This window comes from Lissotriton vulgaris, chromosome 10 (genome assembly GCF_964263255.1).
Source record: "Lissotriton vulgaris chromosome 10, aLisVul1.2, whole genome shotgun sequence".
Taxonomy (NCBI): domain Eukaryota; kingdom Metazoa; phylum Chordata; class Amphibia; order Caudata; family Salamandridae; genus Lissotriton; species Lissotriton vulgaris.
The window spans coordinates 676413032-676438053 of record NC_141698.1 but is presented as its reverse complement, the minus strand read 5'-3'; the positions used below and the strand labels follow the sequence as shown (position 1 = coordinate 676438053).

General features: G+C 48.2%; 1 protein-coding gene across 6 annotated transcripts in view; it reads right to left on the bottom strand.

The window, feature by feature from the left end:
* Positions 1–25022, bottom strand: part of WDR37 (WD repeat domain 37) — a 608563-nt gene that overhangs the window by 349838 nt on the left and 233703 nt on the right. For all 6 annotated transcript variants that reach the window (XM_086941512.1, XM_086941515.1, XM_086941510.1 and 3 more), the window contains one exon: positions 19272–19343. In XM_086941512.1, coding sequence (XP_086797638.1) covers positions 19272–19343 — 72 coding nt within the window. The remainder of the gene's footprint in view (positions 1–19271; positions 19344–25022) is intronic.

Here is a 25022-nt window from a genome sequence, read left to right as displayed (position 1 = left end):
GGATCTGATGAGGTCTGGAATTGAATGGATCAATGTGTTGCTTTGGACACCAACAACAGAATCTTTTCCACTTAAGGCGGTAAGTTTTGTTAGTTGAAGGAGCCCTTGCTTGAGACAGAACTTCCCTAACTTCCTTTGACAATGGCAGGTTCATAAATTCTCGCTGTTCAGGAGCCATGCAGTCAGGTGTAACGACTGAGGGTCTGGATGCAAAATCTGTCCTCCGGACATCGTGAGAAGATCCGGCAGAATTTGTAGAGGCAAGGGAGGAGCTATCGACAACAGATGGAGCTCCGTGAACCAGAACTGCCTCGGCCAAGCCGGGGCTATCAGGATCATCCTGCACGGTTCCACCTTGAGTTTCTTGATTAGTCGTGGTATCAGAGGAATGGGAGGAAAAGCGTAGACAAATGTCCTCGACCAGGCTATCGAAAGGGCATTTCCCAGTGAATCCTAATGGGGAAGCCTGCTTGCGTAAGACCGGCATTTCTTGTTGGTCGGAGTGGCAAAAAGGTCGATGTCCGGCCTTCCCCACTGGCTGAAGACTTGTTCCAAGACTTCCTGATTCAACTCCCATTCGTGGCTGACCGAGGATGACCTGCTCAGTCTGTTGGCGTTTTCGTTTAGGACGCCAGGCAAGTGTTCTGCCATCAGAGACATCTTGTGTTGGATCGCCCATTCCCAGACCTGCTGGGCTTCTCGTGACAATGGGCGCGATCTGGTCGCTCCTTCCTTGTTCACATAGTGCATGGCCGTGGTGTTGTCCGTCCTGATAAGCACTTGTGAACCTTCCAGGCGAGGAAGAAACGCTTGCAGAGCCAGTCGTATCGCCCTGAGTTCCAACAGGTTGATGTGGAGGCGTTTTTCCTGGGGTGACCAATGACCACTGACATGTAGGTCCTGCAGCACTGCTCCCCAACCCTCCAATGACGCGTCCGTCGTTATCACCTGTGGAGACGGGTCGCTTGCGAAGGATAGGCCTTGGGACAAGTTGTTTTGATCTGTCCACCATAAGGCCGCGTTCTTCATCTCCGGAGTGATAGCCACTCTGTCGTCGAACGAACCGTGGACTTGCTTCCATTGATTGTCCAGTTGTTCTTGCAAGGGACGCATCCTCAGTCTGCAATGGGGGATTAGTGGAATACACGATGATATTACTCCCAGCAGAGACTTGTAGCGGCGTACAAAAAGAGACTTTCTTGTTTGCAAGTCTTGGACCATGGTTTGTAGTTTCTGCCTCCTTTCCGGAGTAGGAAAAGCTCGTGAAAGCTTTGAGTCCAAGATGGCTCCCAGAAACCGAGCTCTTCTGGACGGGATATGGCAAGATTTCTCTTCGTTTAGAGTGAGACCCAGGTTCTGAAATAAATTGGTACATGCATGAACCGCTTGTAGCGCTGTTTGTCTGGACGGAGCTTTCAGTAACCAGTCGTCCAGATAGGGGAAGACCTGAAACTTGTGTCTTCGCAGGAAAGCTGCTACTGGCGCCAGCACCTTTGTGAATATTCTTGGGGCTGAGCGGAGTCCAAAGGGTAAAACCCTGAATTGGTAATGGCTCTTGGCTACTGTGAATCGCAGAAACCTTCTGTGCGCTGGGTGAATCGGAACGTGGAAATAGGCATCCTCGAGATAGAGTGCGGCCATGTAATCCCCCGGGCTGATCAGTTTCAAAATGTCCTGGAGGGACACCATCCGGAAGGACAGAGAAATGAGATTGGTGTTTAGCCCCCTGAGGTCTAAAATGGGGCGCCACTTGTCGAGCGTCTTCTTCACCAGGAAGAACCTTGAATAAAATCCTTGGCCCTTTTGGTTCGATGGAACTGGCTCTATCGCCCCTTTTCGGAGCATCTGTTGAACTTCGAGCAGAAGGAGACGCTGGTTTTTTGAAGGAGTGGCTGCCGGGGGCTTGGGTGGCGGAACTTGTGCGAACTCTAAGGTATGTCCTTTCCGAATGATGTTGAGCACCCAACGGTCCGATGTTATCAGGGACCAGTTGTGAAGGTATTTGTTGACCCTGCCTCCAACTGATGACTTCCTGGAGGAGGGTCCAGTAGGAAGAGCCAGGAGGCCGCTATTGGCGCTTGGACGAATCTCGTCCTCGTGCCCCTTGTTTTCCTTTACCGTAAGGCCAGGAGTAGTTGGAAGACTGGCCTTGCCGCTGCTGGTATGGCTGACGGTGTTGTTGGGAACCGGATCCTGTGTTGGAATAACGTAGTTGTTGGAAGGATCCTCTGTAAGTACCACCCCTGCCTCTGGCTCCCTTGAAAGGAGACTTTCTGTACTGAAGTGTTCCTAAAGACCTAGCGGTCTCTGTGTCCTTTTTTATATCTTGCAGGGTGTCGTCAATGAGTTTGCCGAACAACGCTTCTCCATCAAAGGGGAGATCCAATACTTTATTCTGAACCTCGGGTCGGAACCAAGTAGCTTTGAGCCACCCTTGGCGACGGAGTACTGCCGCTCCAGCCAGTGAACGGAATGCAGTAGTCGCAATATCCATTGCACAATCGATGATTTCCATCGACGTCGCCTCTCCCTCCTGTAAAATCTTCTTTGCCTCCGACATAGATTCAGGAGGTAGCTGGTCAAGGTACGGGGCGACATCGCACCAGAGTTGACGGTCGTACCTACCCAGGATCGCCAAGGCATTAGCCGCTCGCACTAGCAAACTTGCCATCGCTGAGAATCTTTTTCCCGCATTATCCAACCTCCGTCCTTCCTTGTCCGGAGGAGTTGTCAATGGTGCCGAAGGATTGCGCGATTTCCTCTGCGCTGCCTGCGAGATCACAGAGTCTGGTCTTGGATGACCTGTCAAGGCCGCAGGGGCATCATCAGTCGCTTTGTACTTTTTTTCGAGCCGCGGTAGCACCGGGACCACCGTCGCCGGGTGCGTCATTGTCTTTAGGCCTTCTTTCCAGAGGTGATCCACGATAGGAATAGACCTGGCAGTCTTTCGAAAGGGTTCCTTAAAATTATATAAGAAACAATCTGTGGTAACTTTAGGCATTGGCAATTTAAATCTTGCCGCCGCTCTCTCCATCAGCTGATGGAAGCCCCCAACATCCGCTGGCGGGGAGTCCGCCGGGTCCGGATTTGGCGATGCGGGATTGTCAATAACGTATTCATCATATTCCGTGTCGGGATTAGAGACATGATCCGACTGCTGGTCCTCATCCGAGGATTCATCCACATCATGAGACCCGGGCAATCCAGAGGAATCCTGTTGAACGGACGCTTGAGGCTGTGGAGAAGTTGGAGCCGAGAAAGTATGCGGCCCCAATGGCGCCTGAACCCTTGAAGGTGTAGCAGGCGTTGATGCATTTGGCAAAGGTCTACTGGCCTTAGACTTGTAGTCCTGTAGCATCTTATGTAGATCTTGCAGGAAAGATGTTGGCACTGAAACCATTTCCTGTTCAGGTTGGTGCTGCTGCTGCTGCTGACTATGACCATGTTCGTCGTGGCCGTATTCGCCCTCTGAGTCAGTGCCCTGGCATTTGACAAATAGTTGTGAAGGACTATTGGCATAGCTATATGCATCTTGGTCATCTTCTTCTGATTGTCCCTCTTGAAGGAGCATGGTAGGTAACAGAGGTGACACTGTCCTTGGAGAAGTCATCTCCGGCGTGATCCGCGTCACAGAAATGGTGATTCGCTTTTCTGTGGACAATATCGTGGGTTCCGTAGTCGACGGTTGTATATACGCCGAGATAGGGGTCGAGGACGTCGTCGACGATGACACTGTCGACACGCCAGCCGTTGTCATAGTCACTGTAGTAGTCGTCGACGAGACCGCAGTCGTCGACACCGTCGTCATCGTCGTCGACGGGACTCTCGTCGTCGACACTGTTGTCATAGTCGTCGACTGGGCGTTCGTCGTCGACTGGGCGTTCGTCGTCGACTGGGCGTTCGTCGTCGACTGGGCGTTCGTCGTCGACTGGGCGTTCGTCGTCCACTGGGCGTTCGTCGTCCACTGGGCGTTCGTCGTCCACTGGGCGTTCGTCGTCCACTGGGCGTTCGTCGTCCACTGGGCGTTCGTCGTCCACTGGGCGTTCGTCGTCCACTGGGCGTTCGTCGTCCACTGGGCGTTCGTCGTCCACTGGGCGTTCGTCGTCCACTGGGCGTTCGTCGTCCACTGGGCGTTCGTCGTCCACTGGGCGTTCGTCGTCCACTGGGCGTTCGTCGTCCACTGGGCGTTCGTCGTCCACTGGGCGTTCGTCGTCCACTGGGCGTTCGTCGTCCACTGGGCGTTCGTCGTCCACTGGGCGTTCGTCGTCCACTGGGCGTTCGTCGTCCACTGGGCGTTCGTCGTCCACTGGGCGTTCGTCGTCCACTGGGCGTTCGTCGTCCACTGGGCGTTCGTCGTCCACTGGGCGTTCGTCGTCCACTGGGCGTTCGTCGTCCACTGGGCGTTCGTCGTCCACTGGGCGTTCGTCGTCCACTGGGCGTTCGTCGTCCACTGGGCGTTCGTTGTCCACTGGGCGTTCGTCGTCCACTGGGCGTTCGACGTCCACTGGGCGTTCGACGTCGACTGGGCGTTCGACGTCGACTGGGCGTTCGACGTCGACTGGGCGTTCGACGTCGACTGGGCGTTCGACGTCGACTGGGCGTTCAACGTCGACTGGGTGTTCAACGTCGACTGGGTGTTCAACGTCGACTGGGTGTTTTGACGTCGACGGGGTGTTTTGACGTCGACGGGGCCTTCGTCGTCGACGGCTCCTTCGTCGACACCTTAGAAGCTGGTACCTTCGATGTTCTCGTCGACGGGCCTCCCACTGTCGACGTCTTCGTCGTCGAGGACTTAGAAGTCCTCTCAGAAGACTGGCATGAAGGTGTTTTGAAGGCTGTGGCAGTCTTCGCACCTGTAGAAGTTGTAGAAGGTCCATCCCTCTCCTTTACACTTCCGTGAGGAGATTTGCTGGGACCTGGGCTCTCAGACTCACTGGGGGTCTTTTTTGAGGCCTTAGAAGATCTTCCCACAGAGGTAGAAGGGGAACCCCTACCCCTTTTCACTGACCTTCTTGTAGAAGCCATCGATCCAGCATCCTCACTGTCACTGGAGACAGCATTCTTCCTTGGTTTAAGCTTTTGCAGCCATGTCAGGAGCCTACCCTCACGGTCCCGGAGGGTCTTGGCAGAAAAAGTGCGACAGATTGAACAGCCAGCAGCCTGGTGGTCAGGATAGAGGCAATAAATGCAGTCCTTATGCTTATCCTCCACAAAAAGCCTTTTCTTGCCACAGGAGGAACAAGGCTTGAAAAGGGCTTTTTTCTTCTCAATTTCCGACATCCTGGAAGGTAGTAACAATCCTGAAGAGAATCTGAAAGATTCTGAAGAAAATCCTGTAGAAAAATCCTGAAGAAATCCTTTAGAAGAGTAGAAGTTGAGCAGAGCTCAAAGGAGACTCCCTAGCACAACGTGCGGTAGAAAATCTGAGGCTCTGAGGTTCCTTCAGGAAGGTTCCAAGTGGTGAGGCACTTCTGATTGGCTGAGGCCAAAGTTTGGTCTCTTTTACACAAAGAGGGTGATATGCTACAAAAGGGAATGAGGCCTAGGCCTTTTTCCATTGTCTTTTGTACCTACAGCTATGGTATTTTTGTTACCGAGACTCCCATTCCGACGACGGGGAATGATACAAAGCATGGGAATCTATGAAAGTTCCAATACTGGGGTAACTGGGGTTTCCCTTGAGTTTTGTTTTGGGACCACTGAGGGGTTTGAACCCCCTGTTGAGCCCCTCTCCCCCTGTTTGTCTTGAAGCAGCGCTTGAATTCTTTTTTCTTCTCCAAGCCCACCGCCTTCACCGTATCCAGCTCAGTCTTCATTCGGGTCATCTCTTCGTCCGCATGTTCTCCGAAGAGAGCGGAACCCGAAAAGGGAAGATTTGGAATCCGATGTTGAGCATCCGGTTTCAGACCTGTAAGGCGCAACCAGGCCGATCTTCTGGCACAAACTCCATGGGAATAGGAATGAGCCGAAAGCACCGCCCTATCCGCAGCCGTGCTTATCATCTGATTCGCCACCAGACACCCCTCTGTAACAGTTTCTTTAAAGTCCTGCTGGTCCTCTTTTGGCAGCTAGGCTTTGAATCTTTCCATCGAGTCCCATAAGGCTCTGTCATATCGACCCAGAAGCGCAGCTGCACTAGCGACCTTAAGAGTGGAAGCAGCAGAATTGCAAACTTTTCGACCCCAGGAGTCTTGTGTTTTGCTGTCCTTATCTGGCGGGACTGAAGAGGAACCAGCAACCGCATGTGTCTTCCTCGCCGCTGCCACAATCACAGAGTCTGCTGGAGGGTCAGATTTTACAAACACCGGGTCAGAAGCCGCCGGTTTGTACTTCTTCTGAATGCGGGCTGGTACCGCTCTGATTGCTGTTCGGGTTAGGAAAAACTCCTTGACAGGATCCATAATCCCCGGGACTAAAGGCAGCAGAGGTCTGGAGATGGCCTTTTTGTGTAAAGTTTCAAAAATGACTGTCGTTGTTACTTGAGGCACAGACATTTCGATGTTCAGTTTAAGCGCTCCTCTTTGCAGCACATCCAGATACGTGCCAATGTCATCCACTGGGGAGGACCTGGACGCAGGACTGTCCGTCAACGGGGAGTAGTCCCTCTTTGACGATCTGGTAGAAGAGGTAGAAGAAGTAGACCGAGTACGTCGACGTCTACGGTGAGCACTGAGTCTCCGCTCCCGTGACCTTCTTGAACGCTCCTCCTGTCTAGGAGAGCGAGATCTGATCCGATCTTCTGTCCGAGGTTCCTTTCTAGGAGATCGGGATCTTCTGGGAGATCTGGCTGGTGATCTCATGGGCGTTTTGCCTCTAGGAGAGCGAGACCTTATCCGACCTTCCATTCGAGGTTCCCTTCTAGGAGATCGGGATCTTCTGGGCGATTTGGTGGGTGGTCTCACTGGGGATTTGCGCCTGGGAGGGCTACGCCTGTCCATCTCCTCCACCAGATCCTGAAGCGGAGACCAGTGGTGTGGGCTGGCATATTCCTGCATACGCTTGGTAGCCCCAGCATCTCGCCAATGGTCCAAAGATTTGTACCATCTAGGTGACAGCCTGATTCGCTCGGCCGACGGATCTGGTCGACGCTCAGGAGATCTGTGTATAGGGCTTCTGGACCTTGAAGGTTCAGTTGAGGAGCCAGAGGACTGATAAGATGAATGATGAGACGCAGATTCCGTCACCATGATTGCATCTGAATGCCTCGACGTCGAGCGTTCTTTTCTCGCCGTCGAACGCCTTCGAGGAGTCGGAGGATCAAACAATCTCGACCTCGAATGTCCATGAGAGGATCTGTAGTCTCGACGTCGAGCGGCGATGAGTAGCCGTCGATTGAGTCCTCTGTCTCGACGTCGAACGACGATATCCTGTCGTCGACGGAAGCTTCTCTCTCGACGTCGAACGACTATGTCCAGTCGTCGACGGAGCTCTCTGCCTCGACGTCGAACGGCGATGGTCGGCCGTCGACGGAGATCTCGGTCTCGACGTCGAGTGCCTGTGCGACGACGGCGGAGTGGTATTGGGCACCCTCGACGCCGAGCTCCGACGCTGCACTGACTGAGACCGCGTCCTCGACGCCGATCGACGAGCTACTGTCGACAGCGGAGGGGTCTTGGTCCTCGACGCCGAGCGCCGCTTCTTGGGCGACGGCGGAGGGGTCACACTTCGACGCCGGTCGTCGCCTGGTTGACGACGGCAAAGTGACCTCCCTCGACGCCGGTCGTCGCCTGGTTGACGACGGCGGAGGGGTAATGGATCTCGACGCCGACCGTCGCCCGGTTGACGGCGGCGGAGTAGCCTTCCTCGACACCGATCGTCGCCGGGTTAACGTCGACACTCTCTCCTTCCCTCACTCACTCCTTCCCTCACTCACTCACTCCTTCCCTCACTCTCTCGTCCCTCATTCTCCCTCCCTCGCTCTCCATCTGTCTGCCTCTGTCTCCCTCGCTCTTCCTAGGTCTCCCTCGCAATGCCTCCCTCGCTCTCCCTCTGTCTGCCTCTGTCTCCCTCCCTCGCTCTCCGTCTGTCTGCTTGTCTCCCTCGCTCTCCCTCGCTCTCCCTCTAGCTGTCTGTCTCCCTCGCTCTCCCTCTAGCTGTCTGTCTCCTTCGCTCTCCCTATGTCTCCCTCGCTATGCCTTCCTCGCTCTCCCTCTGTCTCCCTCGCTCTCTCTCTGCCTCCCTCGCTCTCCCTCTGCCTCCCTCGCTCTCCCTCTGCCTCCCTCGCTCTCCCTCTGCCTCCCTCGCTCTCCCTCTGCCTCCCTCACTCGCTCTGTCTCCCTCACTCCCTCTGTCTCCCTCACTCCCTCTGTCTCCCTCACTCGCTCTGTCTCCCTCACTCGCTCTGTCTCCCTCACTCGCTCTGTCTCCCTCCCTCGCTCTGTCTCCCTCCCTCGCTCTCCCTCTGTCTGCATGTCTCCCTCCCTTACTCTCCCTCGCTCTCCCTGTCTGCCTCAGTCTCCCTCGCTCTCCCTCGTGCTGCCTCCCTTGCTCTCCCTTTGTCTGCCTGTCTCCCTCCCTCGTTCTCCCTCTGTCTGTCTGTGTTAGACCTGACATCATTGGCTTGAGTCTCTCCTCCATTTTTTCTGTTTGCCTCCACTGTTTTACGATGTTTTTGCTGGTATATGCTTTGGGCGCTGTGCCACTGCTGATCAGTGCCACAGCGCAAGTGCTCCCGATGTTAAATTGATGTATCGATTGTATCCATGTTTGGCTTATTTGGTTTACTGTCAGTCCCTAGTCTAGTGCACCAAGAGTGCCGGGGCTTGTAAATACAAATGCTGCTTGTGGGCTTGCAGCACGTGTTGTGCCACCCACAGGAGCGGCCTTGTAAAAGAATGTCTACGGGTCGGTCATTGCGAGACCCACGTGCAGCCTAGTGCTGTCACGCAGGCTGCGCAAGTATACCTACTTGCCAGCCCCTCAAACCTTCCCTTGGCTTCATGGTAGTCACCCCTATGGTAGGCCCACGGGCAGGGTGCATTGTAAGCATAAGGTAGGACACGCCTGACCAAGTTGGCATGTCCTAATAGTGAATTACAGCCATCTTCGTTCTTCACTATTGCGAGGTAGCCTGCTCTCCATTAGTTAGAATGGGCCGCCGGGATTATTAACGCTATGATCCTAGCTGGCTCGGGGAGCATGGTGCGATGTCGAGTTTGGTATCCCTGAACTCGGGGTTTAATTACGCATCCGTTGGTGTGGATGGTTTTTGGACTCTGGGTTTGAAAATAGCACTTTTAGAAAGTGTCTATTTTCTTGTCTAACCATATCTGGTTTCTGCTGGTCTTGCGTGTGTGTGACAGGAGCTGGGTGGCTCCACAGGTCTGGATGAGTCAGTGTGGGATGAGTGGGACATTTGCGTTGAGAGTAGGGGGAGAGTAGTTGCTGATCGCCTGCCCTGCCTGAGACAATGCTGGCTCCACCTCCTGCCAAGCGGCTGATGGCTCTGTGCCTGCCATGGACGATCCTAGCCCCACCTCCTGCCAGGAGGCCGATAGCTCTGCTCCTGCCAGTGTCAATGCTGGCTCCACCTCCTGCTGGGCGTCTGAGGACCCAGCCCTGCTCAGTGAATAGGCCAGGTGCCTCTGCCTGGCTCCACCCACAACAGACCCAGGATGTTGGGAAATTCCCCTGCATGGACAAAGGGATCAAAGCCGAAAAGGGGTATAAGAGAAGGACCCCTGAACCAAGAACTTAGATCACTTCTGACAAGGAACCCTGTAACCAAGGACAAGAGGCCTGCTGATCTGAGGACTTGCCTACCCCTTCTGCCAGAGTGCTGTTTGCTGGGGGGAATCCTGCAGTGCTTCTTTATTTTTGCCAAGGAACCAGGAGAGAGGAACTGTGTGTGTACTCTCATGCTTGCTAAGAAAATCTCCAAGGACTGGAAGAGTGCCAGTCTCCTGCTTAAGTCACAGGGCTAAAGGTGCTATTTGCTGGAACTGTGAATCCAGCACCTCTGAAAGAACCAGCAACCTCGACGCCGACGGACGTCGCCGAATCCAGCTCGACATAGTGGGTAACGGCCCCAGTGTCCCTCTTCCTCGACGACCGGCCGCCGGGCCCGACCGACGCCAGTAGCAACGCCAGTGAGTGGGAGTACGGCTCCAGCTCCAAGGGACCTCGTGTCTGCAGCGCTGCTGATCGCATCGCCCTCGTGCCCTCTCGACGCCGTGAGCGCTGCTCACTCTGTGCAACCGCATCATCGACAACGACGCCTGCTGAGGCCTGATCGACACCGAAGACGTGACGCCGGATTGCTCGACGCCGCTGATCGTGTGCTTCGTTTTCCAAAGGTACTGTGTTGTTGGGGGTCCGTGTGACTCCGGGCTCGACGTAGCGCTCCTCGTGGTCGCACCGAACCTTTGGATTAACTTTGCCTCGACGTCGTGTAGCCCCCGTGTGGGTTACCCTGTTGCTAAGAACTGTATTGCCAAGAAGAAGATTTGCTTTGATACTTAAGACTTTTGTGCTAAAGAAGAAACTACATTTGAACTATCCTTTTTCCCTTCCCAGAGTATTTATTAAGATTGTGTACATTCTTGTCGTTATTTGGTCTTGTGCTAAGCCTTATATAAAAATACTTATTTTTATAATACTACTGTGTCGTGTCCATTTGTAGTGTATTCACTTTATTACTGTATGTGGTCAGAATTGCTTAACACACAGCCTCTGAGATAAGCCTGTCTGCTCTGCCAAGCTACCAAGGGGGTGAGCAGGGGTTATCGAAGGGTGTGATCCCCTTGCCCTGACTAGAAAAGGTGTGTCCCTATTTGTCAGAAGTGTATGCCTCTGCCAACTAGGGACAGCCGGTTCTAACAGTCTGTCTCTGTCTCCTTCCTCCCTCCCTCTTCATCTCACCATGCCTGTGTGCCCCTGGGCTGACACAGCTTCTGGGCACACACACACACTCAGCCAGCCGCACCCGAGCACTTCGCACCTCTTTAAGAGACCATTCGCATGCTAATGAGCTTTGTTCAGCTCTTAGGCCCCTGCAGCCCCACTCTGACGGAAATCGCCCGCCCTCACAGAGAGTCTCTGCATCGCGCTGCCGCAGGGCTGTTTGCTGAGATTTAAAAAAAAAAAAAAAAACACGGGTGCGATGTCTGCACGGTCCGCGGGCCGCCAGGGAAGGCTTGCCGGGCCGCCAGGGAAGGCTTGCCGGGCCGCCCCTGGCCCGCGGGCCGTACTATGAGTACCCGTGCACTAGTATAACCTTTCAACACTCTATAAAATATGGAGTACCATATTCGAAACCATTGACACACCAATACAAATTTCTAAAAACCCACTCAGTGATTCCTACATCTACACACACACATCTAAACACTTACCTATAGTTTCACTCATACATGCTAACAAAGATCAATAGAACACTATTAAATATACTTGTATACCTACATCGACATTACACACCAGCACACATCCTATTCACTTATGCAGTCATCCTACTCACTTAAGCAAAGAATTGATCACACTTACATTTACTGAGCTACACTTACACAAACACCACTTTATTTATTCATATAGATAGTAACTCCTACTCAGTGTGTTATAAATTCACTATTACAAGTATACAGTTTTCTATACAGTCACTCATACAATCACGGAGACTTATGTATACTTATTTATATAGAACTGTCACATACACTGCCTTTTATATTTCTACTTTGTTGGACATGTATCATTGAGAAATATATTTACTCATCCCCACACCCATAAAGAGATTCACTCACCCAAACAACTGTTTCCACATACAGTCTTAACCTCATATACCTACTAAATCAACTATTTACACATCTTTGGACAGTCACACACCTCCCACCCAACCACACACACATTCACTATCCCATACAAATACTCACTTAACTAATTAATAACTAATATAGACTTTCACATAGCTAGTAACCAACTTATGTAGTAGTTTACACAACGAGAGATAGAGTGATACAGACATTCACACAGTTTAATCACTATCCCATATCCATTTAGTTACTTAGACAGTCAATCACAGTGCTACTAAATCCTCCATCCAGACACTTATACATCCACTCAGTTTCCAAAGCAGATTGCTGTATATATAATACTTACTTAAATATCGACCCAAACCAAATTCACTGGATGATGTCATCAGTGATGTCATTTGAGATGTCATCAGTGATGACACAGACCATGTCATGAATGATGTAATATGCGATATCATCAGCAGTGGATTGCGGGCGCGCAAGTTATAGTTAGTACAACCAACTGTAGCTGAGGAATTTCAATGGTTTTGTAAGAGTGAAAAGTCCAGCTAACTATAACACCCCTAAAACCTATGTTTTTTTCAGTGAATGACTATATATACACATATATATATATATATATACACATATACATATACATATACATATACATATATATATATCTACATACATACATACACACACATATATACATATATGCAGCCTAACGAAAGGGCCAGAAAATATTGCCTTAATTAAATTGAGTTTTCATTTAAAAACATCTCACAATTATCAAATTTCTGTAAAACAGAAAAAGAGACTATAATGTGTAATCATAGTGTTTATTTGAAAGGAAACTGTAAGGGAATGAGAGGCATGGTTAGCCAAAAGGCTGCATTTAAAGCATAACAGAAAACCACATACCGATTTATATTTATTACATTGTTTTGTAACCTATGAAATTGCCTATCTTTGAACTCCAATAGAAAATTATGACACACAAAAAGAAAATCCAGCACCATGCCTTTTAGACCTCACAGGACCCCTGTATCCCATCATGCCCTACAGGTGACAGTTAGGTCAGGTCTTTTTTACGGCGATATGAAAAATGGAATAAAGGATGTATAAGCTGCATCATGTAAGATTTTCTGGGGAGGAGGGAGAGTTGCTTATGACTTTTATGAGGATTCCCCTGGAAGAGAACTAGGATTACAGGTAAGAAATGTATCTTTCTCTTCCAGGGGATTCTCATCAGTAGTCATTTTGAAGCATTGCATAGAATATTAAAAGCTCATCTGAAGTAAAATAGGATCTGCTACTTTTTGAGGATGTTATTCTGTTTGACTAGTCTGACTGGAAACCTGCTAACCAGGACCCCAGTGACTGCTTTCTCCCTAAATTGGACAGTGTTGAGTACTTCGGTACCTTCCCAATTGGCTAATGGTGTACCCATGTAAGTCCCTAGTATATGGTACTAAGGTACCCATTATGTCATCCATGAGAGACCACTCAACCTGCCCTCAGTGCTCCTGGTAACAGCCTTCCAGAGTCTGCCAGCAAGATAGCGATTGCTCAGAGCATGCTCCTACTCTCCTGCAATTGGAGAGTGTCTTGAACCTTGCTGGTCCCAACGCTGCACCTTTTTTGTTTACCACGCCTGTTGCTGCCAAGGCTTGTTGGTGCTCACACCGGGCACATACCCCCCTTGGTTCTTGACTTCCAACGTGGGACAGCTTGTGAATGCCTCCTGGTTTCTAGAGCATAGCATGGTCCTCACAGCTGCAGCAACAAGTTCACTGTCATCACTCCTGCATATTCTGTCATCGGTGGCCATTGGTCTTCCGTGCCTCCTGGTCACTTCCGAGTGGCATAGACTCTGTCCCCTATGCATGCAGGTTCTGGTCTTCAATAATCTATCCTTGGATTCCACCGGACTCTTTCACCTTCTTCGCCAGCGGCATCTTTTCTGAAGTCCTCCATTGTGGTCTATGGCTGTTTCCAACATCACTTTGCACCTATGCCCCGGCTCCTCTGGTGTAGGTATCCTGGTTCCTGTGGTATCCACAAGTGGGGTGACTCTCCAACCTTCTGAGGTTCATAGGGTTTTTTCAGGGTCCACTGGGAAGAGTCATTCTTAAAAATTGCAACCGCAACTTTCCCACTGGCTTGCATGGAGTATGCTGCTGTGTTTCCACTCTGCACACAGCCTCTGTGGGGTTCCTGGGTACTTACCTCAAGTGGTTCCTTGTGCCCCTAGCTCCCCTAAGACTCCTGGTCCAAGTCCTGACTTTGGTCATGACTTTGGTCACAGTTCCCATTGCAATGTCTTAATATAGGGTTTGCCCCCCTCCCCTGGAGACAAGGAGTAGTTTCTGTCCTGTAACTCCAGTACTGTAGTAGGGGTATCTCTGTTATAGTCATATTCTAGTGAATAGTCCAGCCCATGTGTGTGGACCCCGGAGCAATTAAAAATAATCTCTTAAGGTGTCGAAAAATGCAGAACTGCACAGACACTTAAGAGAATTAAAGACAGATAGTGCAGCCTATATAACCAGGCTACACTGTCCAGTACTTCAACTAGAAATTTCACCAAAAATCCACAAACAGCAAAGTCTGTCCAGATTTCCCTTGCCTTCAGCAAAAACCCTCTGGAATGATAGAGAGGAAGACATGGACAGACAAGCCCCATAGGCTACCATTATGTGGCTCTGAACAGGATACTGTGCCTTTAAGAGAACTTTCCAGAACTTCACAGTATCCCAGAATGCACCGCAGGTCCCTTTTACTTTCAGTTCTTTTTGAAGGCGTAACACACCAGACCTTTAGCATTCCTTACATGAATATCTCTCTCCACCGGGGAGGAGGGCGGGCGCTTATGACTATAACAGAGATACCCCTACTACAGAACTGGAATTACAGGACAGACACTACTCCTTCTGTAGTAGGGGATCTCTGTGTATAGTCATAATCTCATTCATTCACTGAAATAATAGAATGGCACTCCAAAGCGGCGGTGGAGAAACGAGGAATAACACCACTATTGTGCGAACAGATTTCGCAGCGAAGCCTGCCCAACCTGAGCGTCTGCCCTGGCATCAGTGTCCAGGCAGTAATGCTTAGCAAAGGTATGGACCGACTTCCAAGTGGCCGCCTTGCAGATTTCTGCATTTGGAACATTACGGAGCAAAGCCGTCGTGGCAGCTTTGCCCCTGGTGGAATGAGCCTTAGGTTTACCCCCTAAGGTCTTATTAGCCTTTTGGTACCACAGTTGTATGCAGGAAACAATCCACCTAGAGATGGACTGTTTAGAGGTAGCAAGACCCGTCCTGACTGATCCATAATTGATAAACAATTGGTCTGACCTACGAATATCCTTGGTCTTAACCAGATAAAATTTTAACACCCTCCTAACATCCAGGGAATGCAGCAACCTTTCCGCTGGCGGAAGGATTCTGAAAAAAACGTAGGTAAAGTTATGGTCTGGTTAACATGAAAATCAGATATAACCTTTGGAAGAAATTTAGGGTGAGTACGCATAACAACCTTAGCAGCATGAAATACAGTATAAGGTTCCTGGCAACACAACGCCTGCATTTCACTCACCCTGGGGATCAATGTAATGGCCACGAGGAAAGCCGCCTTACAGGACAGGTGCTGCAACGAAGCCTTATGAACAGGTTCAAAAGGCTCCTTCATCAATCTGGACAGCACCACATTCAATTCCCATGAAGGCGAAGGAAGCCGGACAGGAGGGAACACTTTCTTCAAGCCTTCCAAAAAATCTTTGATCACAGGGATCCGAAAGAAGGAAGTCTGTGAAGGTCATTTCCTGTAGGCAGTCAGCGCAGCAAGATGAACCTTAATGCAATGGACATTAAGGCCAGACTGCGCCAGATGCAGAAGATACGGAAGGATGACATCTTCCTTACACGTCGCCGGGTTATAATTCTTGGACTTGCACCAGATGCAAAACCTCTTCCACTTGTAAGCATAGGAAGCCCGAGTGGAAGGTCGCTTAACCTCCTACAGTATGTCCATGCAATCTTCAGGTAGATTCAAATGGCCATATTGCACTATCTTAGGAGCCATGCTGCCAAACTCAAAGACGAGAGGTTGGGGTGCAACATCTGCCCCCCGAACTTCGTGAGAAGGTCTGGCCTGCACGGCAGCCGTATGTAAGGAAGGAGAGACCGGTGAAGCAGGTCCATGAACCACCACTGCCTGGGCCATTTCGGGGCAATCAGGATCATCCACGCCCTGGACTGGGACAGCTTGATGAGCACAGCCGGAATCAGGGGAATGTGTGGAAAAGCGTACAGAAAGCTGTTCGACCAGTTGATCCATAGCGCATTCCCCAGCGTCCCCTGCTGGTAGTACCTGGAGGCGTAGTCTAGGCATTTGCTTTTTTCGGCGGTGGCAAACAGATCTATGTCTGGAGTCCCCCACCTTGCGAAGACTTCTCCTAGTACTTCGTAGTTTATGACCCATTCGTGGTTTTCCTGAATCAGTCTGCTCAGTGCGTCCGCCTGAACATTCTGCACACCTGGTAGATGGGTAGCCGTTATCGTCTGTCCTCTGGCCAGAAGCCATCGCAAGATCGCCTGCGCCTCCTGCGACCGAGTGCGTGATCTCGAGCCCCCCTGCTTGTTGAGGTAATACATCGTGGTCGTATTGTCCGTCTGTACAAGCAGAGAGTTGGTCTGGAAGGACGGATGAAAGGCCTTCAGTGCCATGTGAACAGCTCTGAGTTCCAGGAAATTTATGTGATATGTGGACTCCGTCGGGTACCACGTTCCTTGAATCTGTAAGCCTCCGGAGTGCGCCCCCCAGCCGTGGAGAGAAGCATCCGTCACGAAAGTCTGAGTGGGAATGTCCTTGTGGAACGGAACCCCTCTGAGGAGATTCTCCGCTGATCACCACCACTTCAGAGACTGAAGAGCATGCAGAGACAGTTGTATCTTTCCTCTGATCCTCCTGATCCTCCAAGCATTCCTGCAACGGTCTCATGTGCAGTCGTGTGTGTGGCGTTAGGAAGATGTAAGAGGCCATCGATCCCAGTAGAGAAGACACCGTCTTCACTGTTGTAGATGGAGTGGTCATAAGAGCCTGAGCCTTCCGAAGGAGTGATAATCGCTGCTTCTCCGAAGGAGACACGCTTGCTGACAGCGTATTGATGGTGGCTCCCAAGTACTGCATGCACTGGACCGGAGTAGGGACAGACTTGGACATGTTGATGTGCAACCCCAGCTTGTTCAAGAGAACGCACGTCTTCTGGAAGTGTGCTTGAGCTTCCGAGAAGGAGGAGGCCTTGATCAACCAATCGTCCAGGTACGGGTAGACAAACACCTTGTTCTTCCTTAGGTGTGCTGCTACCACTGCCATGCACTTCAAGAATGTTCTGGGCGCAGACTTCAGTCCGAATGGCAGTACTGTGTACTGATAATGATTGGCGCCGACTTGGAATCGCAGGAACTTCCTGTGTTTGTGTGCAATGGGCACATGGAAGTACGCATCTTGTAGGTCTATAGCACCTAGCCAGTCTCCCTGTTGCAACTGAGGATAAATCTGATGCAACAGCATGCAAAACTTCTCTCTGCGAATCCACTTGTTTGCCTGTTGCAAATCCAGAATGGGCCTGAACTCGTTCTTGTCCTTCTTGCGAACCAGGAAGAACCGGGAGTACAGAACTCTTCCTCTTTGAGACAGAGGTAAGTCTTCTATCGCCCTTTTCCTTAACAGGATATCGGCCTCCGCCTGGAGCTCGCGCAGCTGAAATTGCGAGCTGACCGGAGGAATTGATGGAGGCGGGCTGGTGAACCGAAGACTGTATCCATTGCAAACAATATTCAGCACCCACTTGTCCAGGGTAATTTTTCTCCACTCTGCCAGAAAAAATTGAACGCTTCCCCCAACCGGAGCGGGTGGGACTATTCAATGCTTATGATGAGGATCCCCTGGAAGAGAACCCTCATCATTCCCAGCATATGCTTTGGTAATTGAATACCTAGACATTGGGAGCACTCTAGAAGAAGATGGCGCTGGATTTAAGAATGAAGTTAGTGAAAGGGGAATGGAGATTCAACCCATAGGAACTGAACACCAGGAAACTAGTGACCGATTCCATGCTCAATTACTTCCTAAATAGTAAAGGAATGGTATACTCAGGACATGACCCTCTGGGACGCATATAAGGCAGTCATAAGGGGCCAACTGACTGCGCATGTGTCGTGGAAAAAGAAAGCGAGGGAATCCAGGGAGATGGAGTCCACATGACAACATTGAAGAAAAAATATGCGGCCACCCCCTTCCCGGGTCTGGTACACAGGATCGAGGGGTTGAGGGCAAATCTGAGTGCATACACCCAACAAGAAGCAAGGGCAAAGTTTTGGATACATCAGGATCAATTATATGAAACAGGTAACAAGGTGTGGAAACACCTATCATACCAAGCTACACATGTTCAAAGCTTTTTCAATAAAAATATAAATGTACATCTTTGTAGCCCAATAAAAGGCTTAACTGACTGAATGAGTCTAGAAACATCTTTCAGAAACCTTTACTAAAAACAAAAGAATTGTGAAGCAGAGCAGCGTTATGAGATAGGCTGAAAAAGGTACATGCAGGATGGAATTATGCCACCCACAATTACAAGTGTCTCCACATCCAGAATTATTGGGTCCATAACTCTGAAGTCTGTATTCTGGGTCCAGAGACTCTGAACCTGCTGGGAGCAGTTTAACATCAGTCCACTAGCTTGAGGCCTGCAGCAGTACAGGGTTTGGGTAACAGAAATATCCCCACTCCAACACGAGTGAAACCCTTGCCTCTTCAAACCCTAACTGGCCAAAGCCAGGGAATGTGTCATTATCAGGGAAACCACACTCTAAAGGACCAGGTATCTCTGGCTCCAAGCGGCTAGTCCTTATTCCGTGGAGAAAAAAAGTTTAAATAAGCAGATTCTAATGCAAGAATAGGATCTACTCAACCCAAGGGTGAGAGACAGCCCTTGTCCTGATTTTCCACCTTGGGCAACACAATGAAAAACTAGTTTGACAGATTTCCAGCATTATGACCCCACAACGTGGTACTTTTCTTTCATCTTACTCACACAGTACATATATCTACCAATGCTTAATCTAAATCAGAGTTCCCCTTTGTCTGAGGGTTGGGTTATCAGATGGGTGGGTTATGACTAGCCTAGACTTTTTTACATATATATTTATGACTGCACTGTAACAATGTTTTGTTATGATTAACAGTTGCTGCCCAACTGCTGTGCTATTAGCTCCTTAATCACAGCCTACCCAAACTGTAATGCTCCTGGAGTTATGACATGTCTCATATACATTGGTTAAATAATTATTCACCAATATTTGAGCTCGAGATGGTCACAGTAATAGCCTGTCTTCACAAAGGTTTAATAAACTACGCTACAATATGATGTAACTAACTGCTGACAATTGTGAAGGTGCAATCTTTTTTATAAACAAGTTAATAAAAGTATTTGAAATTAAAGAAGAACATATTCATTTTTTGTCTTTGCTTTACCTGATCCAGCATGACCAATGTACTTGATAAGGCACTTTCCAGTTTCAATGCTCCATAACAAGGCAGTGTGATCTAAAATGTATTAAATGAATAACCTTAATCAAGTGTTACTTGATAAAGAATGAAACAACATTCTGTGCACAATGCATCACAATAAACAGCTGTCATTTTGTACAGTATTTTGGACGATATCAATTTGTACTGCTAGTCTGACATCTCTAAGTAGCTTTGCAATTGTCAATTTAGACAAAAGTCAGTTTCATTTCTTTAAAATCAGTGGAGTATTGTGGACACAGAAGTGTTGGAATTAACCTATTTTGAAAAACTTCTAATGTCGATCATGACCTCGGGATTTTGGTTAAAAGTTTAACCCAGGTAGACGGAGAAGGGGGGTGGTCAGATTTATACGGTCTTATAGTAGATTCAACATGAGCAATTCAAATAGGACGTCCAAAGCAAAATAACAATTCCTTCCTGATCACAAATGTCATGCTCAAAACTATCTTTAAATAGGCCCCTGCCATTATTCATATTTCTACCTGAAATACAGCAGACACTGATTCAATGCAACACAGAGAACTCATGCTAGTGTTTCCAAAACTACTGGACAATGCCTGAAAATGAAAGTGCATATAGGATGGGTATATGTCTCCAGGTGGTTGTGTAATAATGCTGGCGCACACATATTTTTAGGAAACAATTTCTCTGTAGCACATCACACCAATTGTGCTATGAAAGGAAAGGTGGCTACCAAATATCCTTTAAGAAAAAGATAGCTCTATAATTAAAAAAGCCTTTGATCACTGAGAAAGTGACAGTCCACAAAGAATAGTCCAATCTTTCGTCCTTTAATTAAAATCTTCAAGCTTCTAGCCAACACTTGTTTCATCGCACTGGCGTGACTAACTTAATCAGGGGTCAAGCGTTTTAAGTGCACAAAAAATATTCTGTTAAACTCAAATCTAGAATTCCGTGAATGCCATAACGATACGTGCGAATTCCCGGAGTACTCTCTGTACAGTCTCAAGGGATACACTTCCCAGTACACAGGCTATTGTGAATATATTCTAGATTTGATTTTCGCAGAATATTTGTGGTGCACTTAAACACTTGAGCCCTGATTAAGTCAGAGGCATAGCACCGGACAACTTCGGCTTGTTGATCAAGGACACCAAGGTGAGGAGATTCGCTACAGTCTGGAGGTGGCCCCCAACTGACTGTTTGGAACGCTTTCAAAAGCCATTCCTCAAGGTAGAGGAAAACTGGTATCCCCAAACCTCCGAAGATTGTCAGCGGGTACTGGTGAGGCCAAAGGGGAGCACTGAAACTGAAATTCTCCTGGCTAATCAGAATCAGACAAGCTTTATTTGACGATTGTCATAAAAGCAGAAAGTACAAATAAATATGAAACATATAACAGAGTTAAAATTTGTAAGTACTTTACATATAAAATATATATCCATTTCATCAGTGTACATTGAATTAAAATTTGAATTTGGCACCATGAATACATGTTAGTCATTTAACATTCTGTTTCTGATGGTCCAGGCCCAGCCTAAGAATTTTGCCACAGCTATGTAAACTGTCATATCAGTGCAGGAGCGGATAATTCTAACTTCCACTGACCCCCTATCGGTGCCCATCAACCTGCACATTGGGCGAAGCCATATTCTCCAGGGAGACTGCATACACTGGGCATTCAAATAGCAGGTGGCCTATGGTTTCCGAGGGCGCTGAACAAGATGGACAAGTAGCCTTGGCTGTTGCGGACCAACTGCTAGTGAATGCCCCAACCGGTAGGCTCCCAATTCTCAATTGAAAATCAAATTTTCAGTCCAGAGGTTTTAGGATGACCTCCCAAAAGGCTTCCAACTTTGGCACATCTTTGATATCCATAAACAATCCAGTCAAAGACCCTGGATCGATAGACCCAAAAGACCTGGAAGCCACAAACTGCCAGTACAGATTCTTAAGTGCCTTCTTGGGAGGGAAACTAGTGTTTGTAGGATCTTCCCACAGATCCCGTAAACCCAAATTAATCAAAAGGCACCTAATATGTCTTAGCCACTTGATTTTAAGATAGATATCACTACTAATTATATCAAGTAGGCCCTTTGAATAGGTTTCGAGTTCCGGGGTGGTCCAAATCCTCCTCCAATACAAAACTGGGCGTAAAGATGCTATGAGTGCTATTGGGAACATCCCTAAATTGTAAAAAAGAGGGTTCAGGGGGGTACTCTGGGGTAATTTTATTAGATTCCTTAAAAAAGAATTTTCTGAGATTGACATCCCCCTGAGATTTTCAGTTCTCCACATTTCAACCCCGTATAGAGTGGAACTAACCACTTTACTATTGTAGACCGCCAATACCAGGGATATTGGTTTGGTAAGGGATTTAGTATGTTCTAAACTCAGTGCCCCCGATAACTGCCTATGTTTTAGGGTAGCCAGTTCAATTTGCGGTTTCCAGCACAAATTATGCTGAATACAGACACCCAAATAAGTAAAGGCTTGGACTCTTTCCTGAGGACGCTTGTTCATGATCACAGTACCCTTAAAAGATTTAGAAGCATTAAACGTCATACATTTTGATTTTTGCACATTCACTTCTAAACCGTGTGCTGTACAAAAGTCTTCAAAAAGACTTAGGCCTTTTTGAAGCCCACTTGGAGTTTTTGCAATTAAAAGACAATCGTCGGCGAACATTAAAATGGGCACTTTGGCTCCAGCAATGGTTGGGACATCAATATTGGTGTCAATTAAGATTTTAGCCACATCGTTAATATATAAGGAAAATAGGGTTGGGGCCAGGACACAGCCCTGTCGTACTCCAGTTTCCACTGGGAACTGTGGGGTAACATTCCCGGGACTCCCCCACCTGATCTGTGCATAGTTTTGTTCATGCAATCTTTTTACCAGAGATAAAAGAGTCCCTGGCATGCCCATGTCATTGAGAACATTCCATAATGTAGAGCGAGGAACCAGGTCAAATGCCGCTCTTAAATCTATAAAAGCAGCATATAGGCTTCCATGACCAATTGTCACTGTCTTCAAGTAAAGCATTGCAAAGTGCAGCACCTGGTCGACAGTGCTAATTGAGTTTCTGAACCCTGCCTGCAAGTGTGATAAGATCTTATTGTCACGTTCCCAGTCAAGAATTTTGTTTAAAACCAGCCTGCCAAATATTTTTTGAGATGTGTCAATCAGGCTGATTGGCCGGTAATTTCCTGGCTGGGACTTGTCCCCTTTTTTATAAACGGGTATGATCTCTGCCCCAATCCAGGAACTTGGTATTGGAGCTCCCCTAGCGATCATGTTTGATAGGAGAAGTAAATAACAACCCCAGGAGTTCTTATCTTGCAGAAATAGGTCTGCGGGTATGCCATCGATGCCTGGCGCTCTACCAGGAACCACTAAATCTAGAGCACACTGAACATCTTTCAGGTTAAAGAAATCTTCCATTAGGGATTCCAAAAATACTTCCACTACTGGTTGTGAGCCCTTGCCTTTAGCATACTGCGGCTGAAAAGGTTCTACCCACTTTTCTTGGGGGACCCAGTTCTGCGGCTTGTCCGGATTAGTATCCACTCCCCACTTGTAGACATTCCAGAATCTTCGCGTGTCTTTACAAGATCCTGCCTCCTTAAGGTCATTCCACCTTTTTTCATCCCAATCACGCTTGGCACTTGAGACAGTGTTTTTATAGGTCAGCCTGGCCACTCTAATATTCTCAATTGACTCTGTTTTGATTGCTTTTCCCAGGTTTAGGCGGGCCTTCCTGCATTCAATAGAGTACCACTGTGATATCTCTGGAGCGCGGGAGGCATTCCGCCGGCAGGGCTTAACAAAAAGACTCTTTAGTTCCCCAAAAAGAACCTTGTGGATCCAAGTCCCTTCTCCAAATTTTAAAGAATTATTGTCTAGTTCAGATAACCTCAATAAATCCAGTTTCGCCTGTCCAAGCTTGCTGTTTATAAAATCCATATTCTCTTTGTGAAGTGAAACTTTGGATCACCGGACGTGGCGCATATCATTAGATATTACAATATCATGGGAGGGGGTAGCAACCATCATAGCCCCAAGATGATCAGGAGATTCCCAATAGTTAAGGCTCATAGACAGGGGATTGTGGTTGCTCTCTACCCTATCTATAATTGTCATATCTTTAAGATATCTCCACAGGCCCAAGTTTATCAAAATATAATCTATTCTGATCTTATGAGTACCACTTTTGAATGTAAATGCACCAAACTTGTCGCCTGTGGTCCTACCATTAATTGCTCTTAAACCTTTATTTAAGCAGATAGAATTCATTTGGACCACTACATCTGTCCATTTACTGACCGGGTCAAGATCCAATTTGGGAATCCCCCACTCCCTATCCTCATCGTCCGACACATTCCAACTTCCTTTCAAAAGAGGTTCAAAATTTACATTAAAATCCCCCCCGACAATTACATTTGAGGGCAAGTAACGACTTTCCAATAGGTCTTCCAGGAGTAATAGAACCTCAGATTTTCTACCCCCGTACTTCTCGCATATATGTTACAAACATAGACTGATACATCACTTGGGAACTTGAGACTTAATATCTGGAGATCCCTGTGGTTAGTCGGTATAATTTTTATTGTTACTCCAAGATCCTGTCTTATCCAAATCGTAAGCCCGCCGGCTGGTCTCCCCCTCCCTTCCTTCACTGCAGGGATACTATAATTCAAATAACCTGAAAAATACAGTTCTTCCATTGCCCAGGTTTCCTGAAATAAGCATATTTCATGTTCTCTAATAAATAATGCCCACTCAGGTGACTCCAATTTAGACTTTAGGCCAGCTATATTCCAAGAAAGAACAGACCCTGGTCTGCCGACACTGGACATGGGTCTAGCTTGCACTAAAAGCTCTAGGTTATTGTCTGGGGGAATAACGTCAACAGAGGAACAGGCTGGTGAAATTCGTTTTTTTAGTGAGTTTACTACAATACCTAATGTGTTCCTGGCCAGTTATTTCTACATCATTAGGTGTTTGTATTAAAGATCGCAATTGAAGTCAATCATTGCAATCCAGTCTCGAGCTTTCCCCATGTATAGTATCATCCTGTTTCTCTCTTACGGACTTCCAAAGTTGCGGGGGGGGTAGCCCTCATCTGGATCCTGGAATGATCCGTGGAGCAGGATCTAAATTCTAGGTTTAATAATCCTCCGGCTATCATTGGATTTTTTAAAATAAGTTCTATACAATCATAGGCATCACCCTTGAGAGTAAGCCTACTTGCACGGAGAATATCTTCCCTGATCACCGACCTGCAACCCCTTACGTGCCTAATCCAAAGGATGGCTTTGTTGGTTAGAGTGTCAGGTGATTCACGGTCTCTGCCAACAGGGAGGTTGGGTATATTAATCAAATATACTGGAGGTGACGTAGAAATATTTAGACTAGATTTAATGAGCCCAGAATTTGGTGGAATAGGGCCCGTTTTCTGCCAGCTGGGTAAGGGATTGCTGCCAGCTTGTTTAAGCCTAAGAGGTTGTTTACCTCCCGATTGACCTGATATGCCACTTATTGGTATTGTGGCAGGGGGCTGAGATAGCTGATTTTCTTCAGACACTTGGTTCCCTGTTTTAACCGCCTCACTAGTTCTACAGTGTCTAAGTGCAACTGCATCTGTTTTAGGCTTTTCACCTATCTTGGGGGGAGTGTTTCCTGTCTGGGCTGATACGCCACCCAGATTGGTTCTAGGGGATTTAGGCACTA